The 25,676-nt window shown below is 41.8% G+C and overlaps 1 protein-coding gene across 1 annotated transcript; it reads left to right on the plus strand.

Moving 5' to 3' along the window:
* Positions 1-453: 453 nt before the first annotated feature.
* LOC126393299 (neuroligin-4, X-linked-like) lies at positions 454-24,861 on the plus strand. Its single transcript, XM_050049387.1, has 9 exons — positions 454-837; positions 2,207-3,202; positions 4,070-4,222; positions 8,878-9,063; positions 9,671-10,121; positions 11,896-12,109; positions 12,802-12,926; positions 18,008-18,617; positions 21,255-24,861. Exons 2-9 carry the CDS (start codon positions 2,725-2,727, stop codon positions 21,660-21,662), a joined length of 2,625 nt encoding a protein of 874 aa, XP_049905344.1. The 5' UTR covers positions 454-837; positions 2,207-2,724; the 3' UTR covers positions 21,663-24,861.
* The last annotated feature ends 815 nt before the right edge of the window (positions 24,862-25,676 follow it).

Here is a 25,676-nt window from a genome sequence, read left to right on the forward strand (position 1 = left end):
TGCACTCGGGCACCATTTGTGTTAAAGTGTGTGTGTGTGTGTGCAAATGTGTCTGGGCATGTGTTTGCTACAGGTTAGTGTGAGCATGCATCCTTTCTTTCCCAGGTGTTTCATTTGTGCATGTGTGTTTGTGTGATGACTTTCCACAGGTGTGTGTGTGTGAATGTGTGGAGCCATGTGTGTTTATGCACCAGTGTGCCTACTGTAATGGTGTGCACTTCAGTGTGTGTGTGTGTGTGTGTGTGTGTGTGTGTGTTTCCCTGCACAGGTCGGTCCTCTCCTCTTCTCCATTCTCTCCAGTCTGCGCTTCCTCACGGAGCTAGGTGCGTATCATTGGATCAGTAGCTGCTGCCTGCCACACTGTCCAATCGCATCTAGGGAGAGAAAGAGACACAGGGAGAGGAAGAGCGAGGCAGAGAGAGAGAGAGAGAGAGAGAGATGGGGGAGGGAGGAGAAAGAAAGGAAGAGAGGGAGATTGATCATTTGAACGTCCTGGGCCTTGCGATCCTTTGAGAAACACAATTTCTACTACATCCAAAAACGACGCTTTTTGAAATACGCACATTTTTGCGGACTTAAAGCTTGAGGCTTGTTGTTCTTTTCTTGTTTCTTTTTTTTGGGTTATTCCCACCCAGGAGACGTGCCATCGCCACCACCACCAGCAGCAGTAGCAGTAGCAGCAGCAGCAGCAGCAGCAGCAGCAGCAGAGGAATATCTCCCAATATCCCATCCCGGGCACGTCGGATAAGCTGCAGCAGCGAAAACACGAGGCGAATATTGCGGTGGACGGGAACGGGAACATGCTCCGTGGGATTTCGCACCTCTCACCCTGGCAGGGTAGGTTACATCCCACATTTTGTCATTTGATTTTTTTTTTTTGTACTGCAGCGAGGATGCAGGTTGAGGCTTTGCATTTGAGTGTGTGTGCGCGCGTGTGTGTGTTTTGCCGTAGTCAGCTCCAGTGCCGATAGAGATTTAGACAGGATATTCTACCTCACAGGCAAGCGGGGTTTTTCTCCCCCCCTACACACACACACACACACACACACACACACACACACACACACACACACACTTGCTTGTATTTGTTATTTTCTTCTTTTCTGCTTTATTTATGATGGGAATAAAAACGCAGCGCAGCTTTTCTCTGTTCTTTCTCTGTGTGAAAACATACAAGGGGAGGCTGGCAGGCGGGTTTGCCTTGATAAATGGAGCGTTATTCATCAGCGTGTGTGTGATCACCACTGGAATGTTAACTAGCACCTTGGACAGCCGACACCAATACAGTCTAACATGGGAGGAGCGATAGTACTGATCATTTTGACACTCTAATATCTTTGCTGCTTATTGTGCGTGTGTGTGTGTGTGTGTGTGTGTGATTACACGGAAATTGATGTTGCTCTCTCAGTGCGTCTGTGTGTGTATGTGTTAATATTCTGCCCTAAGGCCCTCAGTGAGAGATAGCAGTGTCGGCTGGGGAGCAGCTGTGTGTGTATGTGTGTGTGAGAGTGTGTGTGAGCATGTAGAGAGATCAAGAAAGTGTGTGTGTGCATCTTTGCAAGAGAGGAAAAACCTGTGTTAGTGTGTTATTGAGAGACATAAAGAAGAGGTGTGTGCATGCATCTGTTGGAGAGAGATAGAGAACAAAGTGTGTGTGTGTGTGTGTGTGTGTGTGTCACAGGCTTCCTACCTTATGCTACATGCAGGTCAGGAGCCCCGTGGTGTATTCAGGGTTTAATTAAGCATGTGACGTGACTCTCCATCCCCTCCTCCAACCTCACCCCCCCTCAACTGGGTCCTGTGATCTGTGAAACATTGTGTAGTGAGGATGTGACATATGTCTGCGGCTCATACTGGATACACACACACACACACACACACACACACACACACACACACACACACACACACACATGCCATTCCTGTGTGACACAGCAGCCCTGACAGTCTGACACCGAGTTAAGCTGAGCGGACAACATCTTGTTTGCCCTATCTATCGCTCTCATATCTATTTTTAACGTGAACAGCAGCGAGGTAGCACAGCCTATTTTTCTGATGTGATGTGTAAGTTTGCTGCGGTGTGTGTGTGTGTGTGTGTGCGTGCGTGACATTTTATCTATTTGACACTGTGATTATTCTAATGAAGACTAATTAAATCCCTCTCTCCTCCTCTTTCCATTTCTCTGCCTCTCTGTCTCTTTTCCAGGAGGCAGTTTGGGCTTGTTATGGGGGTGACCGGAAGGAGAGAGTGACAGAGGAACAGTGATGCTACTGTTTACATAACGAGAGACTCACACACACACATACACACACACACAGACACACATACACGCACACATGCTCAAATCGCCAGTCCAGGACGTACACACTCGCTTAAACACTTCCACACATACACACGCATACAGACACGTATTCAAGGGACTCGCTGACTGAGTCACCACACACTCAGAGGCACAGAATCACTGACTCACACACAGGACCAAACACACGCACAGACAGACACACACACACACACACACACACACACACATACACACAAAAGCAAAAGGTTGTTTGCAAGAGTCAGGACTGTGTGTTGTATGTGCTATGGGCCAAGCTGAGCAGCAGCTGTGTGTGAGTGTTGGATACCTCTGAAGGGTCAACACAGCCGCAACCCTCGCCCTCCCCAACCCTTCCTCCTCCCTTCCCATCCCTCATCACCCAGGTACCCCTAAACGCACCATCATGTCCGAGCTGAGGACCAGGAGAACTCCCCTGTCCCCTCTCCCAACCTTCTCCTCCCCGTTCGGGTTTCTATCCCTCCTTCTCTCCCTCTGCCTCACCCTTTCTCTCTACCCGGCCTCCTTATCAGCACAGCAGACTGTGCCTGTCATCTCCACGGCGCAGGGCCGCATCCGGGGCATCCTGACCCCGCTGCCCTCTGACCTCCTGGGACCAGTCATCCAGTACCTGGGAGTACCGTACGCCAGGCCTCCAACGGGGGACCGGCGCTTCCAGCCGCCTGAGCCTCCTCTGCCCTGGCCGGGAATACGAAATGTGACGCAGTTTGCTCCAGTGTGTCCGCAGTCTCTGGATGAGAGGAGCATGTTGGGAGACATGATGCCGTCCTGGCTCACGGCTAACCTGGATATAGCGGCGACGTACCTTACTCACCAAAGTGAGGATTGTCTCTACCTCAATATCTACGTGCCCACCGAGGAAGGTTAGTGTGCACCAGACCCTCTCAGGGGACAAAGGTGAATATATATGCATGTGGGGTGAGAACAGGATGATGTGTTATAGGTCATTCACGCGTAAGGTCAAAACAGAGTGGAACTGGCTAACCTTCGGGTAGTTAATTTGAAGGCGCCTCGGCTGTGACATATAATTTAAACATGGAACAATCCTGTCAGGGCAAAGACATACCCTTGATAAATAAATAAATAAAGTTACGTGGAGTCCCAACTAGTCCTCTCCACCCCCCTCGTGCACGCCTCTGGTTGAACCAACACTTAATATGCAGACACCTGCGTCAGTCGCCAAGGGGTTTACGCCTTTACTTGTGGAGGAAAGTGGGAAGGACACAGACTCACTCATGCATACATATTGGTTCATACACATGCATGTGACCCCACATGCACACAAACACCTACACACACACGCGCACACACACAATGGCAAGCATGAACACTCCCACAGCCTCAATTTATTTCCACCCACTGAGAAATGAAGGAAGGGAGATATGAAGCATAGGGAAGCAAAGGAGCCGCAGACTGTTCCTGCTTTTGTATGTATAAACCCACCGAGTGATTAAAGGCTGAGATACATACAAATGGACAGGTGGACAGTCGGTCAATATGGACATTAACAACAGACAGAATGGAGGCAGAAGGAAGGTGGGTGGATCTGTGCTCACACTCGTGCACAAAAAGTGATTATGTACAGCACTGGCATCAATGATGTCACCTTGAGCACATCGTTAGGCCATATGTTGCTGCAAGTATCTATCTATCTATCTATCTATCTATCTATCTATCTATCTATCTATCTATCTATCTATCTATTATCTGTTTTCCTCTCTCTCTCCAAGACATTCATGAGGAGGGGGGTCAGCGGCCAGTGATGGTCTACGTCCACGGGGGCTCATACACAGAAGGCACTGGCAATATGATGGATGGCAGCGTACTGGCAAGCTACGGCAACGTCATTGTCATAACCCTCAACTATCGCCTAGGAGTACTGGGTAAAACCATATATCTTATATATCTGTGTAATTTGCTGAACACTCCGGCACTGTATACGACTGTATATGCTTTTAGTATGGGTGTAGCTGCATTTCAACCCTCGCTTCCCTGAGCCTGTTAGCGTCACTGTTGAAGCATACCTTCGGATTCTATATTCCAATAGTTTTTCATCCTATCGAGTTATGCTGCAATAGAGACAGGCCTACCTCTACTTTGACAACCAATGAATATACTAATATATGCACGCCTTGGATGCCTTTCAAGCACATGCAACCAGGATGCAATCTATAGTGAACAATCCACATTTTACTGTAAAATGACTGCAGTTGTGCTTCACCACCACGCTGCACCCTCTGAGCACGAACAATAGCAATGCAATTACTGCCAAGGTGCTCTGGGTATTCTGATAATATCACTGCGGTTTCATAAACCTACTGTATAGTAATTTACTTTACATTTGGGGCTAGGCTAAAGGGCGATGAATGGATAATAATTGAAAATGCAATGCACACATCTCTGTTGCATACATATACGGTGGGAATTTTGCTGTTTTTTCATTTAAAGGTTCTTTAGATTTTGAACTTCGATATAGCAGCAAACACCTATTTGTTATGTGAGGATATAAGTGGAGTAATGTCGTCCTGAGCAGAGAATGAAGTCATGCTTCCTCTGTGTGTGTGTTGCAATCTGAGCTTCTGCATGTGCATGTTATGCTGCATTCGTATGCTCCTTGGATTGTTCCGAGTTGGGAAGTCGTTCTTCCAACTTTGGTGTGTTCATGAGCTTTAAGTAAGGAAACGACACAGATGCCACGAAGAAGATTTGTTGTATTTTATTGGTCAGAGCGTTTGCACAACATGTTGATAACAGTTTAAAGCTTTATATTACAAAGAGATTTTTCTGGACTTGTCGTTGCACTAGTACATCCCCGGAAAATACTAAAATATTACTGCCTGAGTAATGCTAATAAATAAAATTATAACTAATCTACGTCACTCTACGTCGACAGCAACTAACGGTTGCTATCTAATACCTTATTGCAAATTACATGCAATAACATACAATATGTGAATACATCAAGAGTTTATTATCATTTACAGAACATTAACTGCCATGTTTCTACTTGTAGACATTGTCAACTCCTGTATCAAAATATTCTTTGACTTCCCGAGTTGTTGCTTTGAATTACGGGAGTGTTCACATAAAACATTCCAGTCGAGACAAATTTTTCCGATTATTCCGATACCACAGGAATGCAGGGTTAGAGCACGCGAGTCCCTTCCTTTAAACTGTCCCTCCCCACGCTTACAAAGAGACTTAAAGAGTGACCTCTCACAAAGCATTGTTGAAGCGACAAGCATGCAGCTGAAGGTGACTTCAAGCATATTTTATTGGATGTTTTAGGTAGCTAGCATTAGCAGGATAGCGAGCCAGCTAATCACTTTGTTATATGGATTTAGGTCCTCACAGATCAAAGAAATAGTTCCTTACCAAGCTGAATACATTACGTTAAAAATCAATATTCCAATAGCCAAGATATGCATCCTCTTGCTTGCCTAGTGGTCTTACCTCGTAGCTTGACGTCGTTCACAAGAGGGACATTTTATACCATCATCTTGTTGTGTGTTTTGGGGCTGCTTTCTCTGCGTTTTACAACACTTTGCTGAGAACATATGGAAGAGGTTCAGTGTGGCTACTGCGCCCTTTAGTTTTGGTCGGAGATGCTGGTGCTCTAGAACATCTAGACGTTCTGAATTTCATATATACAGAACCTTTAAAAAAATTGCACGAGAACAGATGGATTCCCTGTTAAAAGGTTGTGGCGAGATGGTAGTCCCAGAATTGTGAAAGCCTTGTGAGCCATTTCAAAATATTCTTGTCTTTGTCGTAAATGATGTGACATTACTGCGGTTAAAGTCTGGTCAGCTTTAGGCACAAACAGCACTTGGTTAGGGTGAGGGAAAGATAATTGTTTGGGTTAAAATGTTAAAATGATCTCTTGAAATCTCATGGGAGTTTTCGTGATTGTGGCGTTACCATCTAGACACGACCCTGTTAGATGAAGAGGAGGTGGTATGAGATGAAGAAATGCAAGTTTAGTCTGTGACAGTGGTCAGTCATTACTTCTCAAACTCTAGTTGGGTAGTGATTAATGTTCCTGTATGAGTAAGTAATGCATGACCACAGTCAGTGTTGTTATGTAACTCAGTTAGTTCTCATTTGTTATGGGTTGTCAGCTTTTTGTTGGGTGATGTATTTGTTAGTAAAGAGGTATAAATGATTACTGTCGCTGTTCCTTTTAACTAAGAATTTGCACAGCGCTGTTCCTCACTTTGAATTTGGTAATGTCTTTACATTTACATTGTATTCACCATCTGGATTGTTTATTCCTTCAGCGAGCTATGAAATGTGAAAACCATTAGTGAGTTGTTTTCACCCAGACTGCCTTTTCACTTTTTTTTTTTGAGTGAAAACATGTTCAGTGTGGGTGTCCCTAGTGGAAATAAACCCCCTGAAGCCAATTTTTTTCCACTACTAGCATTGACTCAAATCTGATCCTTTTTTTTACCTCCATGACTCTCTGACTCATTGCTCTCTGAACAGGGAAAATCTGATTCCCTGTGTTTTTTCTAATTTTAGACAGCAATGCAAAGCACACAGGCTGAATAAATAGAATGTCTTGGAATCCTAGCATTTAGGCTTTTTACGGCTGCAATTATAAAAAATTGCAAAGCCTGAGCAGGGCCAGAGGAGGGTTAAAGAGAGCCTTTGAAGGCATCATTTACTGTTTGACACCGAGTATAGAGTGGTTCGTGTGAGCGCAGCATGCCTTCATATTGATTAAGTCAAATTAAGCTGCATATTATACCATTGGCTGGGTTAAACCATGCCCTCACGTTCATTAGGAGTTACCCACTATTTAATAATTCATATGAGGAAATTAAGTAGTGCCAGCAGGTTAATAACACATGTGCATGTGGTATGCATGCCATTACTGGTATCTCTTTAATTTATTCGATTCTGTGGACCTGTGCTACAGAGAGTGATGGACATTTTGTGAAACAAAAACAAGGCTTTTGATAATTTTTATATAGATTATCCAATTAAAATGTACTTACTGTAAGAGAGCAACAGTAATGTGTGGATTCTTTGGGCATCTGGCTGCACTTTCTCTGTAAATTATTTAGTGCACTGATTTAGTTTTCTACCTTTTTATGCAGTTCTAGCACATTTTATAGATCATGTGAGCACCCAAATTATGTAATACTTCATAAAAGACATTTCTCTTTCAGAAGTAAGGCCACTTCGTGGGGGCGTTCCTTTAAAAAACACAGAGTAGTTTTGAAAATGAAGTGAGTAGAGCTGAATACATGTTAAAAGGTTAAAGTATTCACCAAAAAAAAAAAAATATTGATTTGAGTTTATGAGACCCATGCCGTCTTTTCTGTATTTTAAAAGCTTTCAAGGCTTTCATGAGATATTGATTTTATATGATGGCATAAATCTGCATCTGCTTGGTGAATGAAATAACTATTTAATTCTGACCTTGGGAACAAAAGTAGTCGCTACAGCAGTAATCACCATATCGAGCTGAACAAAGCCAGTCCCACATGCTTCTTTTTGTCTTCATCTCCATCCTCTGTGTTTACACCACCTCCAGCACGATCATCACCACCATCACCACCATAATCACCATCATCATCCATCTTCATGAGTCGCAGTGTCTTCCTCCTCTTCGTCCTCATCGTTGTCATCGTAAGTTGGATGCGTGAGGTGAGCCCATATATGCAAAGCAGTGTAAATTTATGCACATTTTCTTGCTAATTTTATTGTAATCTGCAAGAAATGGGGCATGTTTCTACGAACATGTAGAGAACCAAATACATTTAAACATGTGAAAGCACATGTAGTTTATATTAAAGTGTTCTGAAACTGTTCTTATGGTCACATTAATATAATTTCCTCATAATGTCCATTGTGCCTGAGAGAAATTTCTAACAAATTACTCCTAAGTGATGAAATGTAATATTTTAAAAGCGTCGCCTTTCTTGCTTATTATACTTTTACAGAATGTGTTCATGGCCAGCTTGAGGTTCAGAGAAATTAGCTTCTGCAGTAATGAGATATACTGTAGTGGAGTGAGCCATTAGGATCCTTTTTTGTTTAACACCGTCAGCAGTAAAGGGAATAAGGGATAGCTGCGTTTGTAGCTGCATGTGTGTGTAGGTTTATGTCCCTGTGTGTGTGTGTGTGTGTGTGTGTGTGTGTGTAAGTGGATTTTTACTTACATGAATATGGATGTACCTTGTTGATTTAATCCAATTTGCAAGGGACTGCAGGGGAGGCACATCATTTGTCATTAATTTTCTCTTTAAAGGTATGATAAACAAGACTCATGCATAATTGATCTTAACAGTGGGGATGCCATGATGTTGGAATCACCTTCCTGTGTGCTCCCGTGTGTTTGCACATTGTAAGATGACTCTCCAAAAAGTCAGCAGGAAAAATCTCTTTTGATCAACTCATTATTTATACACTTGCTCACTTCTCTGCGGAGCATTTTTAGCTTTGATTTCATGTAAGTCTTTAAACTAAAGTGCTATATGTTCTACCTGTTTGTAATAACAACGTCTCCCTCTCTGTTTGCCTGTAGGATTTCTTAGTACAGGTGACCAGGCGGCAAAAGGGAACTACGGCTTGCTGGATCAGATCCAGGCTCTGCGCTGGGTGAAGGAGAACATCGCAGCCTTCGGAGGAGACCCAAGCAGGGTCACGGTGTTTGGATCCGGGGCTGGGGCCTCGTGCGTCAGCCTGCTCACCTTGTCTCACTACTCGGAGGGTAAGGAAGAATTATGGACACAAACTCTGCTTACCGTATGTGTTTTATTCAGTTTAAAAATTGCATTTAAGGACAGATGTGGAGAGTTTTGTTACACTTTGAAATACACAGAGTATAGGTACATAGACAGTTGCGCACCTATGATGGTTGGTAGGTAGGTGGGTGCTGTGAAAGCTGTGACACTCATGGTTATGAAAGCTTTCTTGGTCTCCAGTGGACCAATTGAACTTTCATTTACTGGTATAAATGCCTGAATAAGCCTTTGAATTCTTTGAATAATCCTGCCCGCCTGTGAGTCATATAGCTAAGAGCTGTATTATTTTAAATCGTTAACCCTTCCCCACTTGAACCTGCTGTTCTAACCACGACCTGTCATCCTTCTGAATAATGCATGTCTGAGAGTTGAGTGTTTTCTTGCTGTAGGAACGCTATTTCTGCATCTGTTTATGCAGGCAAATGTATTGTGAAACCCTCCAAGTATGCAATCATATGGATGCATTCGTGCATGCATGTGTGAGTGCATGCATAAATATGTGTGTACATGTGTATGCAAATGCTTTGCACGCGCATATTTGTATTCATGTGCATGTTTTCATGTGTATCTCAGACCTGTTCCACAGAGCCATCATCCAGAGCGGCAGCGCTTTAGCCAGTTGGGCTGTCAACTACCAGCCCAGCAAGTACGCCCGGCAGCTTGGTGAGAGGGTGGGCTGCGGCATCGACGACAGCACCCAACTGGTTGCTTGCCTCCAGGGCCGGAGTTACCGCGAGCTTGTGGAGCAGAACATAACGCCAGCCAAATATCACACGGCTTTTGCCCCGGTGATTGATGGTGATGTTATACCCGATGACCCCCAGATTCTGATGGAGCAGGGAGAGTTTCTGAACTACGACGTGATGCTGGGGGTTAATCAGGGCGAGGGCGTGAAGTTTGTGGAGGGCATTGTGGACTCTGAGGACGGTGTCACGGCTGAGGACTTTGACTTTGCAGTGTCAGACTTTGTGGATAGTTTATATGGATACCCAGAAGGTCGAGACACGCTGAGAGAGAGCATCAGGTGAGTGAGTCTGTAAATGTCTGAATGTATTTAAGAAATAGTTTGACATTTTGGGAAATACACACATCTCTTTGTTTGTTAAATGTGATGCAACAGTCAGAGGATGATTAGCATAACTTAGCCTAAAGATTGGAAACAGCCAGCTTGACTCTGTCCAAAGATAACAAAAGCTACCTAAGCAGCTCCAAAGCCCAGACACACTAAACCAACATGAAAGAACTAGTTGCGACGAAGGCCTATGTTGCAGATGAACACACTGCAAGACTGCAGCCAACACGCAACAGGCACATGCATTCTGCTTCTTCACGAGAGGAAATAACTCTTCATACCAGCAGGTGGCGCATTAGTTATTCAAAAAAGAAAATTGGAAGACCAACAGGATGAATCCAAGATGCAAGTTAGATGCAAGTTAGCCAATTAGCTCACAACCCGCTGTTCAAAGAACTAAGGATATTTACTGGCTGCTAGCCAACAATAACACCAACAGGTAGGAACCATTTCTGCTAAAGAGCTTAATAGCTAAAAAACCCCCCAAAACTCTGGTATAACAAGTTGGCTTCGATGTTACATCCTCTTGACTTTAGCCGTTTGTTTACTTTCCTCACTTCTGTTTCTCTTCTCATGCACTGAGCTGAACTGCCAATCAGAGGGATTCCTCAAATCAACAGCCTCCACCGCCTCTGATACTGATACAACATGCTGAACTGGCCGAAAAAAAGCCGACAGGGGCCAACGAGGGCCCCTAGTGCAGTACACATCACAAAAACTAGTGTGACAGACGCTCACCGACAGTCCGACATTAACAGTCGGCTGACCGTCGACTTGGTGTGTCAGGGCTTTAAATCTCACTAATGAACATGTTATATCTTTTTCTTTTTTTTTATCGGTACAAAAACCACAGGGTGAAATGGTCAGTTTGAAGTTTTATGGGGCGCTGGACTTTTTCTTGGCCAGGGGTAGTGACATTCTCAGATACTGTCATCACCATGAGGTTGTCTGGCAACCAGCAGAGACTCGCCATAAATAGTCACTTTACTTCCTGCACAACTACTTGTTTCTACATTTCTGTTTGGGTATAGATTAATCATAGAAGACAGACAATAACTAGTGAGCTTTAATGGTGTTGGTAAGGGATTTTTTTTTAAACTTTGGACAAAGCCAGGGTTGTTGTTTCCCCTGGTTTCCTGTCTTTATGCCAAGTTAAACTAACCTTCTTCAGGCGGTTGCTTTAAATTTAGTGAACAGACATGAGAGTGGTATCAGAGATTGGCGGTTTGATTCCTGGATCCTTATGTCAAGTATCTTTGGGCAAGATGCTGAACCCTAGTTGCTCCCAGTAGCTGTACCATCGGTGTGTGAGTGCATGTCAATGTTTAAATGAGTGGCAGGTGGCACCTTGTATGGTAGCCTCAACCACCACTTCATGAATGAGGGTATAAATGGGTGAATGTGACATATTGTGTAAAAGCACTTTGAGTGGTTGGAAGACTTGAAAGGTGCTATACAAATGCAAATCCATTTACCATTTACCATGTCAATGTTCTCATCCAACTGACAGCAATCTCTTAAAGCGACTAAGTGCATTTCCCAAAATGTCAAAGTGTTGTCTTAAATGGAATATGCACATGCAGACTTTTGACTATGAGGTGTGTTTGTTAATATGCATGCACAGCATAATGTGTTGTACCTTTATGATGTTTTTGCATGATTTAATAACATTCAAAGATTTGTCAATAGATTGACAGAAAGCTAATTTAAAATGTATACACTAAAGGTTTATGTACACGGACTGGGCGGACCGTGACAATGCAGAAACACGGCGGAAGACTCTGGTAGCGCTATTCACAGACCACCAATGGGTGGCGCCAGCGATCGCCACAGCTGACCTCCACGCTCAGTATGGATCCCCCACCTACTTCTACTCCTTTTACCACCACTGCCAGAGTGATGCCACGCCACCCTGGGCTGACTCCGCCCATGGTGACGAGGTGAGCTGATGTCACAGTATTGTGCTAAAATGGAGAGAGATAACGTTAGTGACAGTTTTAATAGTTGTGTTTGTAGTAGTGGTGTGAAACGTGATATTAGATGTCAAGGAGAGGAGTAAAAATAGGAATTTTTGGTGTGGGTACTTCAGACCGAGGCAAAAATTAAGGTGACTGATGTCTCAGAGATTTTAGAAATATTCATGCAATGAATCAGGAGCTCTTGATTTAGATTACCAGTGAAGTGCTACTTCATATTGATTTGTTTAAAGTGCTTAAATAAGTGGAATCAAGCAATCCTCTACAGCATGAAATATCTGAAATGTTCAGGGGATGTGAAGGTCTGATTGTAAAGCTGCTGTATATTAAACACTGTGATGACTGAAGTTTATCACAGGAATCTTTTCTGCTGTTCTTAGTAACAAGGTTTTTTGTGTAGGTGTATGCTTCCTTGTCTTGTGTCCACCACACTGAATGTGTGTAGGCATGCATTTGTAGTTGGTGTTTGTGGGGATGGATATCAGTCCAGAATATTTGTCAAACTGAGGATGGATTTACTGAATTTAGGTCCACTGCAGTTACACATTAAGTTGCATTTGTCTTTGCTTTGTCATGATTCACTTATGGTTAGGGTTACTGTCAAGAGAATGAATGTAATAAATGAAAGCTATCCTAAAATGTGTTTGTGTGTGTAGGTGCCCTACGTGTTCGGCGTGCCCATGGTGGGGCCCACTGATCTGTTCAACTGTAACTTCTCCAAAAACGACGTGATGCTGAGCGCTGTTGTCATGACTTACTGGACCAACTTTGCCAAGACTGGGTGAGCTGTTAAAATGTACACTGATGTGAGACGTTGATTTCAATCGGAAAAAAATCCCACTGTGAGGTTTTTTTTTGTTTTTTTTTTATTCCTTTTGCCTGACTATACTATATAAAGCAAATCAAGAAAACAAGACAAAACAAAGCGCAGCATCACCATGATTCAGCCCTCTTTATTTCTGCTTTCTTAGACACAGAAATCCATTTCTAATTTCTGCTATCAATATCTAATCCCCACCCACATGGAGAAAATGTCTCACAGTAACGAATGAAAGCCAGGCCATTTAATCACATTTTAAAATGTGAAAGAAAATGCACAGCTGTCAGTAAAAGATCGTCCTTTTATCTTTGATGCTCTGCAGGGACGAGGTTTTGGCAGCGCTGAGTGTTGTTGCTGTAACTGTGGACAGCTCACTCTTGATTTTACAGGAACAAATCTCCTCCAAGCTTGAAAAAAGACAGCCAAGACTTAAGTCTGTGGTGTCTTTAAGACAAACGGCATAGTGCCTCTCTCATAAGGTTTCTTTATCTTTAACTTGTTGGACTGATTGATAGTTAAAATGAACATGGGGCATGGAATACAGGGTTCACAGAGAGGGCAAGGACAATCAAAGACACAGAATAACAGGGAGAAGTTAACAGGTTTTGATGAGCATTTAGCAAATGTACTTCCGACAAATGATGTTGAAATTGCAGGGGGAAATGCATTGGCGGCAATTTGTAGGAATTGTGTGCAGACAGATCAGCCTAAATCCATTTCTCTGTCAAGTTTTTCCATCAAGATAAGTAACATTTTAATAGCACAGGGAAAAAAAATGTTTTTCAAAATGTTAGGTTTCATTTGGAATGGGAGCTTAAACTGAGTGAAGCTAAGATTTAATGATGCATTAGATGAAAAACACCGGAGTTTTAGAGCAACAAAAATAATGAGCTCACAGGCAAAGGATATGTTATTATAATGGCTTTTCCTTCAGAAGGTGTCTGACGTCTGACGAGGAGACAGTACTTTAGATACAATCATGAAAGCAGCACTGCAGACTAATTTTGGCAGAGGGTGCACACAGGTTCTCTGTCATGTCAGTATCTTGACAAGGCTTTTCTTCTTTGGCTGAGAAAGTTAAAGAACCCCTGCTATTGAAAAAGTCCTTGAGGAAAGCCAAGGTAATGTCCTAAAAGAAGAATGAAAGATTGGCCACAGTTTGATTAATCTTCTCTCCCGTCCTCTCCTCTCCTCCTGTCTCCTCTTCGCTCTTTCTGCATCCTTATTCAGTCATTTATGGTCAAAACTGGTGCAATGAGACAGGGAGCTTATTCAATACATTGAATCAAAATTAAAATTATCTGCCAGTGGCTAAAGAAGCTTGTAGAGATCCAATTTATTAAATTGAAAGTGAAATGATCTGCCGGTAGCAAAGACTACTACAGTTGTATAAAGAATCCACATTAAAACTTTAAAAACCCGACGTCCACGCTGATAAGAGCACCTTTTATCTCTCCACTGTGACATGATATACAAGATAAAAGTAATTGTTGAGGATGGACCCTCATTCTGCAGTGCTCGAAGTGAGTAATTACCAGTAATTAATCCAATCGAGGCTCCCTCCACTGAGACCTCTTCAGATTTACAGAGACATCTACAGTCTAGACCTTGATCTAAATCACCACGGAGCCTTGCTATCTCACAACATGCAGAATTAGGACTGTGCGCTTACATGTTTTGACTCAGGCATTAGAAAAACTGTCTTCAACACGAGTGCATTAAGGCAATCAGATTGCATCAAGTTAGCAGCTTCCAGCCCATAGTTTGTGTTGTCATTACCACTACGGCAAGCTGTGGAGCAAAATCACCAAGGAGGGATGTTGAGATTTCAGCGTGCACTTCAATTATCAATGGGGAAGTTTTTCTGAAGAAAAGATTTCACCCGGCTGAGAGTGCTTCAGACGGTGATGGAACTCTGCGACAGCTCAATTTAACGGGGAGGATATGATGCTCCCTGATGTATATTTTGTAAGCCTCTGTGTGGACGTATAAATCCTCAGCCTGTGTGAGCGTGTGTGCGCCGGTAGGTCTGTGCGCTACGTGCCTCTTTGTGCTGTTCATAAGGTGTTGATTGACAAGTGAGCACATAGCGTGTAACTGGCAAGTCTGTGAAGATGTGCTGCTCTTTCATTTACGCCATTTTCACTGCTGACACAAATAAGAAGGTAAACCGACAAATAAATGCCTGTCCATATGTGTCAGAGAGGTGATTTTTCAGGATATTTTCACCGTTCAACACACACATTCATCTTTAATAAAGATATCTGACAGATTTTAGAGAGGCAAATATCCACACACAGTTCCGGCTGCAGGAGTTTGAACTGCACATTAACTGAAATGTTTTGTAAGAGGCATATAAAGTGGACAAAAATCAATGATCTGCAACTGAATCACCTTTGGGCGATGTTTACAGGGAAATAAAAGTTGTTCTGCTTTGTGCAAATATTTTTTGCCACTGGTTTGTCTTGTGTTACTTTGATATTGATTTAGAAAGATGTGTGCCAGCGCTGGCGAAACTATTGGACAGCATGAGAGAAACTCACACACCCCAGAGGACGGTAGCCAGCTGAGAGAAACTCTTCAACAGCTCTGTTAGGAGTCTCTGACATTTGAAAAACTGAAAAGCATGAAATATTGGTATTTTTGGATGGTAGAACATTGAACCATTGCACTGAAATACTTTAAAATATGACCCTTGAATATAAATATGTAGACGGAAACTTTGTTCTCTGTTGCATCATGGTTTCTGTAATCCTTTGTCGATCATGGAGTGTTCTTAGCTGTTAGCAGGACTCAACACTAACTTTTAAAAATGGATGCCAGGCTGGCAATCGGGCTTTTAGTTGCTGAAACTGAAAATATGATTGCTATTTTCAGTCACCTTATATTTAGAATAATTGAAATAATAAGCAGTTATACATCAGCTTAATAATGAAAATGTGACGTAAAAGAATGAAAGCTTTATTTGAGGATCCATTACACAAGTTAAGGATGTTAAGGGTTCCTCATTTCTCAGAATATAAGATGTGATGTTTTATAAGTTTTATAGGGAACTCCTGGTTGATAGCATTGATCATGCGAATGTTTATCAGGCCATCAATAGGTGTGCCAGCTCCTGCAGCCTCAACCTCATTATGTCATTGAGCTGCCTGCTCGTGTTGCATCGAGCTCCAGTGCTCGTCCAGCCCCGTGGTTCTGTGAAATGCATTCTCATCCCAACTCATTATATATCACCATTTTGTCAGTGGATTTTAATGTTGTGCTGGGTGTCCTCCTGCATCTGGTGTTGAAGCTCCAGGACGCCATGTCAGTTTATGCTTGTTACATGCATTGCATCTTTTCAAAATACACTTCTGTTTTCACAGGACATGTACAGTTTTTGCTCGGTAGAGGCATATGATCTTTTTCAGAATAAACTTATATTTGGTAAAACACCTCAAAGTTAGGTTAATTGCTTGTGCAACAAAAACACGTGGTTAGGTTTAGAAGAAAACATCATAGGTTGGCAAAGCATTCGCTCAGGAAGCAAACAGCTGGCTCCCAGGTGAAAGTCCAGGGTTTGTTGGACCCATCCACCTCTACTCCCGCCTGCCCTATAGGAACTTTCCAGCTCCTTATATTTATTGTTACTGATGGCATTTCAAACGGATGCTGCCCAGCATCATAACATACCGCTGCACTGACAAAACAGTGATATTTGATGAGTTCGTAATAAGAACGGACTGTTCTGTAGGATGTGCTCCCTTGAGCTACTGAACTAGATGTGTCACTTAGCGAGCTGTATGTTGTACGTGCTTTGCAAAGGTGCGGGAATAGTTTGCCACCTAAGACTTTGCAAATTTCATTCTTGTTTTTCATTCAGGTTCACCTGGTTCTTTGTCAGTTGAATCAATGTGCAAATTCGTTTGTGATGTTGACGGGTTAGTTAAACTTTTCACAGCTTAATTTGCTTCGCCATTGTATCTAAAACAGATGCCTGTGCGCACATAAGTAAATGCACCAAGGCATGAGCAGCATTGTTCATTGTCGGTTCTTACTGTAACAACAATATTTAGATATCACTAATGCAACAGATATTCAAAATGAATTTAGACTGGAGTGCATGTTTTGCTGGTGGCTGTCCCTGTTTTTTTATATGTTAAAAAGTGTTTGCAACTGATAACAACCAAAGGTCTAGAATTGTTGCCAATTTGTCAAAATGGTTTCCAATGGCAACCTGGCAACAGTTACAATCGAGCCTTGTGTTACACTGCTATTTTGGTGAGTTGATTTTGATTTTTACATGGTGTTTTTATTTGTAAAGATGCTCAGAGCTGCTGACAGATACTTGACTCAGAGTCCTTTTTTAGTTTTAAAGACCCACTCCTACCAAAACTGTGACTTGCAATACTGCACCTGCCCCACCACCCGCACTTATGACCAATTAGTTCCGCGACCCACCTTGCCAACACAAGATCCACGGCCTGACCTGAAACCACAAATCCTGTAATAACCATGCAGGTTTCAAATAAATCGATTAGGCAGCATGTTTAAAGTGTCATTTGGGACATTTCATATGTGTAACACTTAGATAATGTATTTAAAAAAGAGGGTTATACAGAAACATAATTAATTAATTCTATGTAAATGAATATTTTTTGCTTATTCTCATAATAGTGAGCAGTACATCTCCACAGTTAACGTGCCTGTTAGTAACACATTTGATTTATTTATCATCGAACACCCCCGATCTGATCCGCATGTTCTTTATTCACCCAGAACCAAACGAAATAAATTTGAGACAAAATACCACCCACGAATCACCTTTTTTGCAGGGCACCAGCCTGACTCCTGTGACAGTTAACTGTGTCTGTCATATTTCTGTATTCTTTTTTTCTGTGTATCTTTTTGTGTATGATTACAGCTATTTGTACAACAACAGGTTCAGAGGGGATGAAAATCCATGTCTTCCTTTACACAAATGATTAATCCCTCCATTTTGTTATCTATAACCAAAAAACAAACAATTAATTAAATAACTCACTGTGTTTCACTCTTCCCAGTGACCCAAACCAGCCAGTTCCTCAAGATACCAAGTTCATCCACACTAAACCAAACCGTTTTGAAGAAGTGGCCTGGTCTAAGTACACCCCTAAAGAGCAGCTGTACCTCCACATCGGCCTGAAGCCCCGAGTCAGAGACCACTACCGTGCCACCAAAATCTCCTTCTGGCTCCAGCTGGTTCCTCACTTGCATCACGTCAACGAGCTCCTCCAGTCGGTGTCCTCCTTCACCCATAGTCCCTCTCCACAGGATGACACTCCTTATTCTTACACCAAGCGTCTAGCCAAAGGTTGGCCGCCTAGCAGCACACGCCATCCAGGTCAACAAGGAGGTACTCCACAGCCCCCGGAGCCTGCTTTGGGCCAAGGTGGAGGGGAGGAGGGGGTCCGTGTTCCCAATGAGGACTACTCAACTGAACTCTCAGTGACCATTGCGGTGGGAGCGTCACTTTTGTTTCTTAACATCCTCGCATTCGCGGCTTTGCTGTACAAGAAAGACAAGAGGCGTCTGGAGCACCGTCGGCCACGTCCGCTTCCTCCCCCGAGACGAGACATCACACCGGCAGATGTCGCCGCCCACCTGCAGGGGGAGGGACTGATGTCATTACAGGTGAGTCATGTGTTTTTGTATTTTTTATTGTGCTCCTATGTGCATTGTTGTATAACTTAAGTGTCTGTGTGCGTCTGTAGCCACATCGTTTTAGGTTATTTTTAAAATAATCATGCTTATTGTCAATAATCACACATATTATTGTGCATTTAAGTAACATCAAGCTAGCTGAGGTTGGGTATGTGTGACTGAGTGAACGCCTTTCTTGCCAGTGGAGAAGCTGCCAGTAGAGCACTTCTGCAAAACACAGCCTGTCATCAGCAGGCATTATCCGTGTGAGAATGAGTGTGTGTGTGTGTGTGTGTGTGTGTGTGTGTATCTGTGAGTTTGTTGTGATGCAAGTGCATGTGTGGGCTGTGTCCAATTGCCTGAATTGCTTCCAATTGCCTCCAATTCATCCACTGACTATTTGGCCTCGTTTGAGCTCAGCTAGTGTCTTTGAAATCTCACACAGTGAGTGTGCTAAATGTCAGACCTCTTATAAAGCTGACAAATATTGTTAATTGGCAATTGAACTACAGTAATGTAGGTCAACATTGCAGCTGCTTTTGTAATTGTGTTTTATTTTTTTTCAAATGTCGTGTGGCTTTTTTGGGTACTACCAGAAGATCTGGTGTGACAAGAACAATCAAGCATAGTCTTTTTGCATTAGCATACATTATTCTACTCTTTATAGATGATTTCAGTAATTTCAGTGCATTGTGGTGTTGATTTTAAGAAATGAAGGCATACAGAGAGGCGTGTCTGCTTGACTGTCTGAGCCAATGACACCAACATACAGATAGAGCACTTGCCAATTTTTGCCTTTTAGATTTTTACATGATTTTCACATGCAAGGTGGTTCAAAATAATTATCCATATTATTGGATATGGATTTTAAGTTGATTTCATATTGTGAATATATGATAATTTCACGTGAATTCTACAAATGAGCTACAAGTTGTTTTACACATTAAGTGTTTTAAAATACATGACAGAGGAACACGGATTATTTCACTGAACCGTTGTTTTACTATTTTTCCATATTTCATACAAGTAGGTGATCGCGCGTTCACTATTTTAGTCCCAGCTCTCTGGAATCATTTTCCCCAATCTAAAACTCATCTTCATAGGCAAGCCTGTTCATAGATCTCCATCCCCTTCTTATGTTTTGGATTGGTCTGTCTCTCATTGTGCTGTGTTATATATTGTAATTTATTCTAAGCTTGTGTATTCGTTCGTTTACATATATTTTGTGCGTGTGAAGCACATTGTAATTAGGGGTGGGAAGCACCAGACGATCCACCATATGATATTATCATGATACTTACGTCACGATACAATCTAATTGCAATTTTAAATATGCTGCAATATGATGAGTATTGCAATAGAATATATTGCTATTTAGTTCCTCTTTTCAACTGTATATCCCCACCTTGTAGACATCTATTTTATCTAATAGGATAAAGTTTTCTTTCCATTCATTTTCCTTTCAGCCATTTTTTGCAGCAGCAAAACATATCCAGTGAACTGAAAAGGCAATTGATTTTATTATTCAAGCAGAGGCCTTAATTTGTATTTGTAATATTAGTAATTTATATAATTAAAAAATCAATACTTGGCACTGTGTGATGATACAATACTGCCACACAAAAATATCATGATATGCTGCATCAATTTTTTCTCCCACCCCTTATTGTAATTGTGTGTGTGATTGTGTTTTAAAGCTTTACTTACTTACTTACATACATAATAATATTATTATTGCCATGAAACGATATATATTGATATTAAAAGTCTTAATAAAATTGTGACATTGATTTCTGCCATATAGATTAGCCACAACAACATGGGATCTGATTAGAGTTTAGATGATTAGTTCATTAATTAAAAATTAATCAGCAACTATTTTTAAAAGCTGATTGGTGAAGTCATTTAACAAGCAAAAATAACAAAACACAATCAATTCAAGCGTCTCAACTGTGAAGATTTGCTGCTTTTCTCTGTTTTGTATCACTTTAAATTGAACATCTTTGGTGTTTGGACTAGAGCTGCACACCATGAGGAAAATATGTGATAATGTTGCTAAACATAATGATAACGATATTATTTGCTATAAATAAACAGATATTATATGTATTATATAAGCATACTCAGTTTTTTTGCTGCTTTCAGTATACTGCTCAATAAAATCAATCACTTGTTGAATTAAAAGAAATTAAAGAAAATTATTATAATTATTTTCTTCTTGAACAAAGTGAACACTGAACTGAACACAAAAGGCACCAATAAAAAAAAGAATGATAACATTTCAAAGTGTAGTTTTCGCGATATATTCATCGAACAAGTTGACATCGGGATGATGATTAAAAAATGATATGTTGTGCAGCTCTAGTTTTGAATGTTGGTTGAAAAAAAAAGCAATTTGAATATGTCACTTTGGGCTTTAGAAAATTGTGATGGGCATTTTTACTATTAAGATAAATTGATTTTAGAAAATATAAAATAATTGTAGAAAATAATTGTGGATGAATTGACAATTAAGCTCCTTAGTAACAGCCATAGATTTGATTATTCAATTTCTTTGTGTCCCCATTGCTTCACCTCCTTATCGTCTTCTTATCTTCTCATTTACTCATCCACCATCCACCCTTTCAGGTGAAGCAGCTGGAGTGTGATGCTGCATCAGCAGACGAGAGAAACAACACTCACCACCATCACACTCTGGATACACTGGACGCCCTGGACGGCTTGGACACCCAGGACATCTACAGCACGCTGGACACGGTGCGCCTGACCTGCCCACCCGATTACACCCTCACCTTGCGCCGCTCGCCTGACGACGTCCCCCTCATGACGTCTCTGACCCCAGGATCACTGCCCGTGACTCCTGGGTCACACCCTGTCACCCCGGCGACGCCGATGACCCCCATGACGCCTGGATCAGTGGTGGGGATGAGGATGGGGCATCCGCACCAGGGATACACACACCATAGCCCATATAGTAATACACACTTGCCACACACACACATCTCCACGCACACACACTCCACCACGCGTGTATAACCGCAGCAAGATACTTGCGCACACAGGGACATAATTACAACACACACACACGCATACTAACACACACACAAACACACACACACACACACACACACATAAAACAAGAGACTTAAATACCTCTACTAATTACCCTGCAGGATTGTTACAGACGGAGTGACAGAGAGACATTTTCAGTAACAGGATGAAAAGACAGACAGCTGTGTGTTGCATGTCGGGGAACTGAAGACAAACTGGATCCCGGGAGATGCAGTTCTATGCATCATTCGCTCTTAACCTTGAACGAGACGAGCCAAGACATCCATCAAATGTCTCAAAAACCTGCTTTGGATATTAAATCTTCTGCTTTTTCTACACCTGAGGAGGAAGAGGAGGAGCGCTGTGGCAAAAGGGTCAGTTATGGATCAGTTTACATCTCCTACTGTACCTGTGCTGCACAGCGAAGCAGTGCTGAGACTGAGCAGAGCAGATGCAGACACAGAACTGAGCTAAGAAGTACCACACACACACAGACTGCTGAAGTCAACTTGAACAACCTGTGAAATGTGAATGTAGCATTTTTTCCATTAAAAGATCAAAGGCCCTATCTGCCAAGGATCAAACTAAGCTGAGGAGGAAAAAAAAACAAATTTCAGCAAGAGATGGATGTAAAGACAGACAGAGAGGAAGAGGGGATTACAAAAAACAACATTAGCTGAAGGAAAAGTTCGTCAGATGGTGGGAAAGAGATTAAGATTTTATTGAGAGGGATTTAGCTGCTGTGAGAGCGAGAAAGACTAAGTGAGATAGAGTGATATGGAAAACACAGGAACGGAAAGTGTGCCAAGAGACAGAAATTAGCTTCAGAAGATGAAAGGGCCTCTGAAGTGTTGTCAGACTTACTGAAGAATCACTCTTACCAGCTATGTGTTAAACTCTTGTAAATAGAATGGGAAGATACAGATGATATATTATGATTTATAGCATTTACCTGCTCTTGCATTAAAACATGACTTATTTAACCACATTATTGCTTTCATTTCAGATATTACTATATTATTGTATAGGTGTCCTAAAGCAAGGCTGGTTGTCTTTCTATCTCACCCACTGTAGTATGTACACAGTACCATTATTTAAAGGCTATATTTGCTATGCACAGTCATTTCAATGATTCTCAACTGTGTAAACATCTCGATACTTGTTTAGTAGTTGAAGTATAGGACATTTTCACACCATTCTGTCTATTTGTTTGACCATCGGTTGACGAGCTAGTACTGTGTAGATAATGCAATATTGGTTTGATGATTGAGCACCAGCCAAAAACCATGACCCTTAACCCTTTGTACCTAACCTCCCTTCCCATTCTCCTTTCCCCGCTTGATCCTAAAATGTCTCCTAAAGGCCTTACCCTTAATATCTAATTAACCCAACCTTAATTATTGTCCCCGCAGATGGTGGTGATGATTCAGGGGGTCCCAAGTCAGCTTGTCCCAAAACCCCAAAATATCAAGAATGCTTTGTCTTGTGTTAATTTGACCGTTGTGAGGCCCACACACATCAAACCGGCATCAAAGAACTAGTGGCGACAAATCCCGACTGTTGCTTTGCCCCATGTCACCTGCTTTGTAGCTAAAAAGTTGCACTTGAACACACCGCAAAGACTTAAGTGGCCAAATAGCACGTGCATGAGAGGAAATTACTCTCCATACCAGCAGGTGGCGATAGTCTGTATTAAACGTTCAAAAAGGGAAACCAGACGATCGACAGGACGGGTTCAAGACGCTAGCCCAACCCAGCCCAACTTAACACAACCCAGTGTTGAAAGAACAAAGCATATTTACTGCGAGCTAACAAACAATAAGACAAACAATTACGAACCGTTTCTGCAAAAAGCTCAATGGCTAAAAAAAGTTGTTTGTTCTATCTTATGCCCTCTTGACTTTAGCCGTTTGTGTGCTTCCCCTGATTTCATTTTTCTCTTTCGATGCCGATTCAACATGCTGAACCAGTGCCACAGTGCGGGACACATCGCCAAAACTAGGGTGACAGATGCTCACCGACAACCCGACATCGACCCAATGCTGGCTTGGTGTGTTAGGGCCCTTACACCTAACCAGGGGCCCCATATTTCTAGAAGAGCCCCTGCTTGAACTACCTAATGCTGACTGAAACCTTGTTCAATTAATCATCGTTAAAGCTTAAAATCTCTCCTAAGTGTCACCCATAGTCTGCAGAGAAACGTGGATCTGCCAGCCATATTCTAAAGCCTGGAGTTTGGTTTACTACCTGCCACCGTGTTGTCAATTGTTCGGAGCCAATTTGATTAATTAGGTGGAGCCTGGGTGGAGCTGAGGAGGGATGATCACTGCGGCTTTGTGTGATAGTTTGACTCGACATTGAAGGCAAACACGCCTCCGAACATACTGCTTTTTAAGCCTCAATATCCTCTTAATGGAGCCATCTCTTCTCAAATTGCCACCAAGACATGCTTTAGAAGAAGTTAATTATTAAGCAGCCCCACCAACATGTAAAAATAATGATTGATTTTATTTTATAGAGAAGTCGGAGGTTTTCCTGCTGACTTCACAGCGAGTGCTTGAGGGTGGTGGTAGTTACTGCTATGTGTCATCATAGTAAGATTCGCAGTATTCATAAAATCAATTTCATATTGACAATTCATGTGGCAGGGATGTGGTACTGTCATGGCTGCCATTAAAAAATGACAAAATGGTGAAACTCTGTCGATCCGGTTGCTAATTTGAAGATAAAAACCTTATATGTCAACTAAACAAACCCCAAACTCCCAAACCTTGATCCTAACCAGTAATTTAACCAAAGGCCCTAATCCTGATATTGTAACTTTCCTGTTTTATCCTCTTTTCCTGTTCCTTCCCCTACCCTCTCCCATCCACCCCCTCCCAGCCTCATCTGTGCGACTACATGCAGCTTTGTCACAGTGAGGCCTATTTAACCTCCTCTCATCCTAAGTAACTTCTTCATGAGAGATTTTAGTTAATTGTCAACAGAATACGTGAAAAATGAAAGCCGAAAAATTTGTGGATGACAAGCAAAGAACTTTTACAAAACGATATAAAAATAACATTTAATGGATGTTTGATTGACTGAATAATTTTTTTTCATATGGGTTTATTGACTCAGCGGATGGCTGGATTGTGTCAAGCATAAAACATTTCTGCTGCATTTTTGAAAATAAAAATATCAGTATTTTACAATTTATGAGCATTTTAAATCTCTTGTATGTCTTGCTTAAGAAAATTTATGGTAGTGTTCACAGAAATTTAGAGGGGATGTAGGGGCCTTTGATAATTGCATCCTTTGTCTATATAAAGTGATTCCTTACTACAGAATTTGCCAAATGATGCACAGTAAACATGAAATTATCAGTTATGTTGTGAGCAGGTAATGATCTCCTTTGTTCTTTCATTTGTTTAAAGTGGTCGCTACATTTCTAACTAAGTGGTGGAATTTACGCGGATCCTCAAAGAAATAGTTTGACATTATGAGAGCTATATTTATTTGAGGATTTATTGAGGATTATTTCTTGCTGAGTGAGTGTCTGTACACTAAATCTGAAGCTACACTATACAGACTGTTTAAAACTTGACAACATAAACAATCTAAGTCCAAGTATATTTCCTGTTGTAATGTTTCTTAATGCAGTAGCTGACAGGAAGTAAACAGGGACCAGAGTTGTTGCCCTAGCAACAAGGAAACGGCCTCTAGTCCGAATAACAATGTTTGTTAACAATAACTTCCGGGTAGGAAACCACTGCATCACGTACATAAAATGAAATGCCGCTGAGCAAACACTGCCTCAATTGGTTCGTTTTTTAGCCACCTAAAAAATGCACACCTAAAATTCACAGTATCAGTGAAAGTGTACACTATATTTTGAATATTTTTACCACTTTATCTTGCCGTCATGGCTGTTATCATAAGACACCAGACTCCATTGACACAAACAGTAATTTTAGGATATGGGAGCTGCTGGTCTACTGCTGCCTAAATTAGTTGGCA

The sequence above is a fragment of the Epinephelus moara genome, chromosome 7 (assembly GCF_006386435.1).
Source record: "Epinephelus moara isolate mb chromosome 7, YSFRI_EMoa_1.0, whole genome shotgun sequence".
Classification (NCBI taxonomy): domain Eukaryota; kingdom Metazoa; phylum Chordata; class Actinopteri; order Perciformes; family Serranidae; genus Epinephelus; species Epinephelus moara.

Coding starts and splice junctions, on each gene's coding strand:
- LOC126393299 (XM_050049387.1), top strand. CDS start 2,725: ATGTCCGAGCTGAGGACCAGGAGAACTCCCCTGTCCCCTCTCCCAACC. Junction 12,110..12,801: donor ACTCCGCCCATGGTGACGAG/GTGAGCTGATGT, acceptor TTGTGTGTGTAG/GTGCCCTACGTGTTCGGCGT. Junction 12,927..18,007: donor ACCAACTTTGCCAAGACTGG/GTGAGCTGTTAA, acceptor CACTCTTCCCAG/TGACCCAAACCAGCCAGTTC.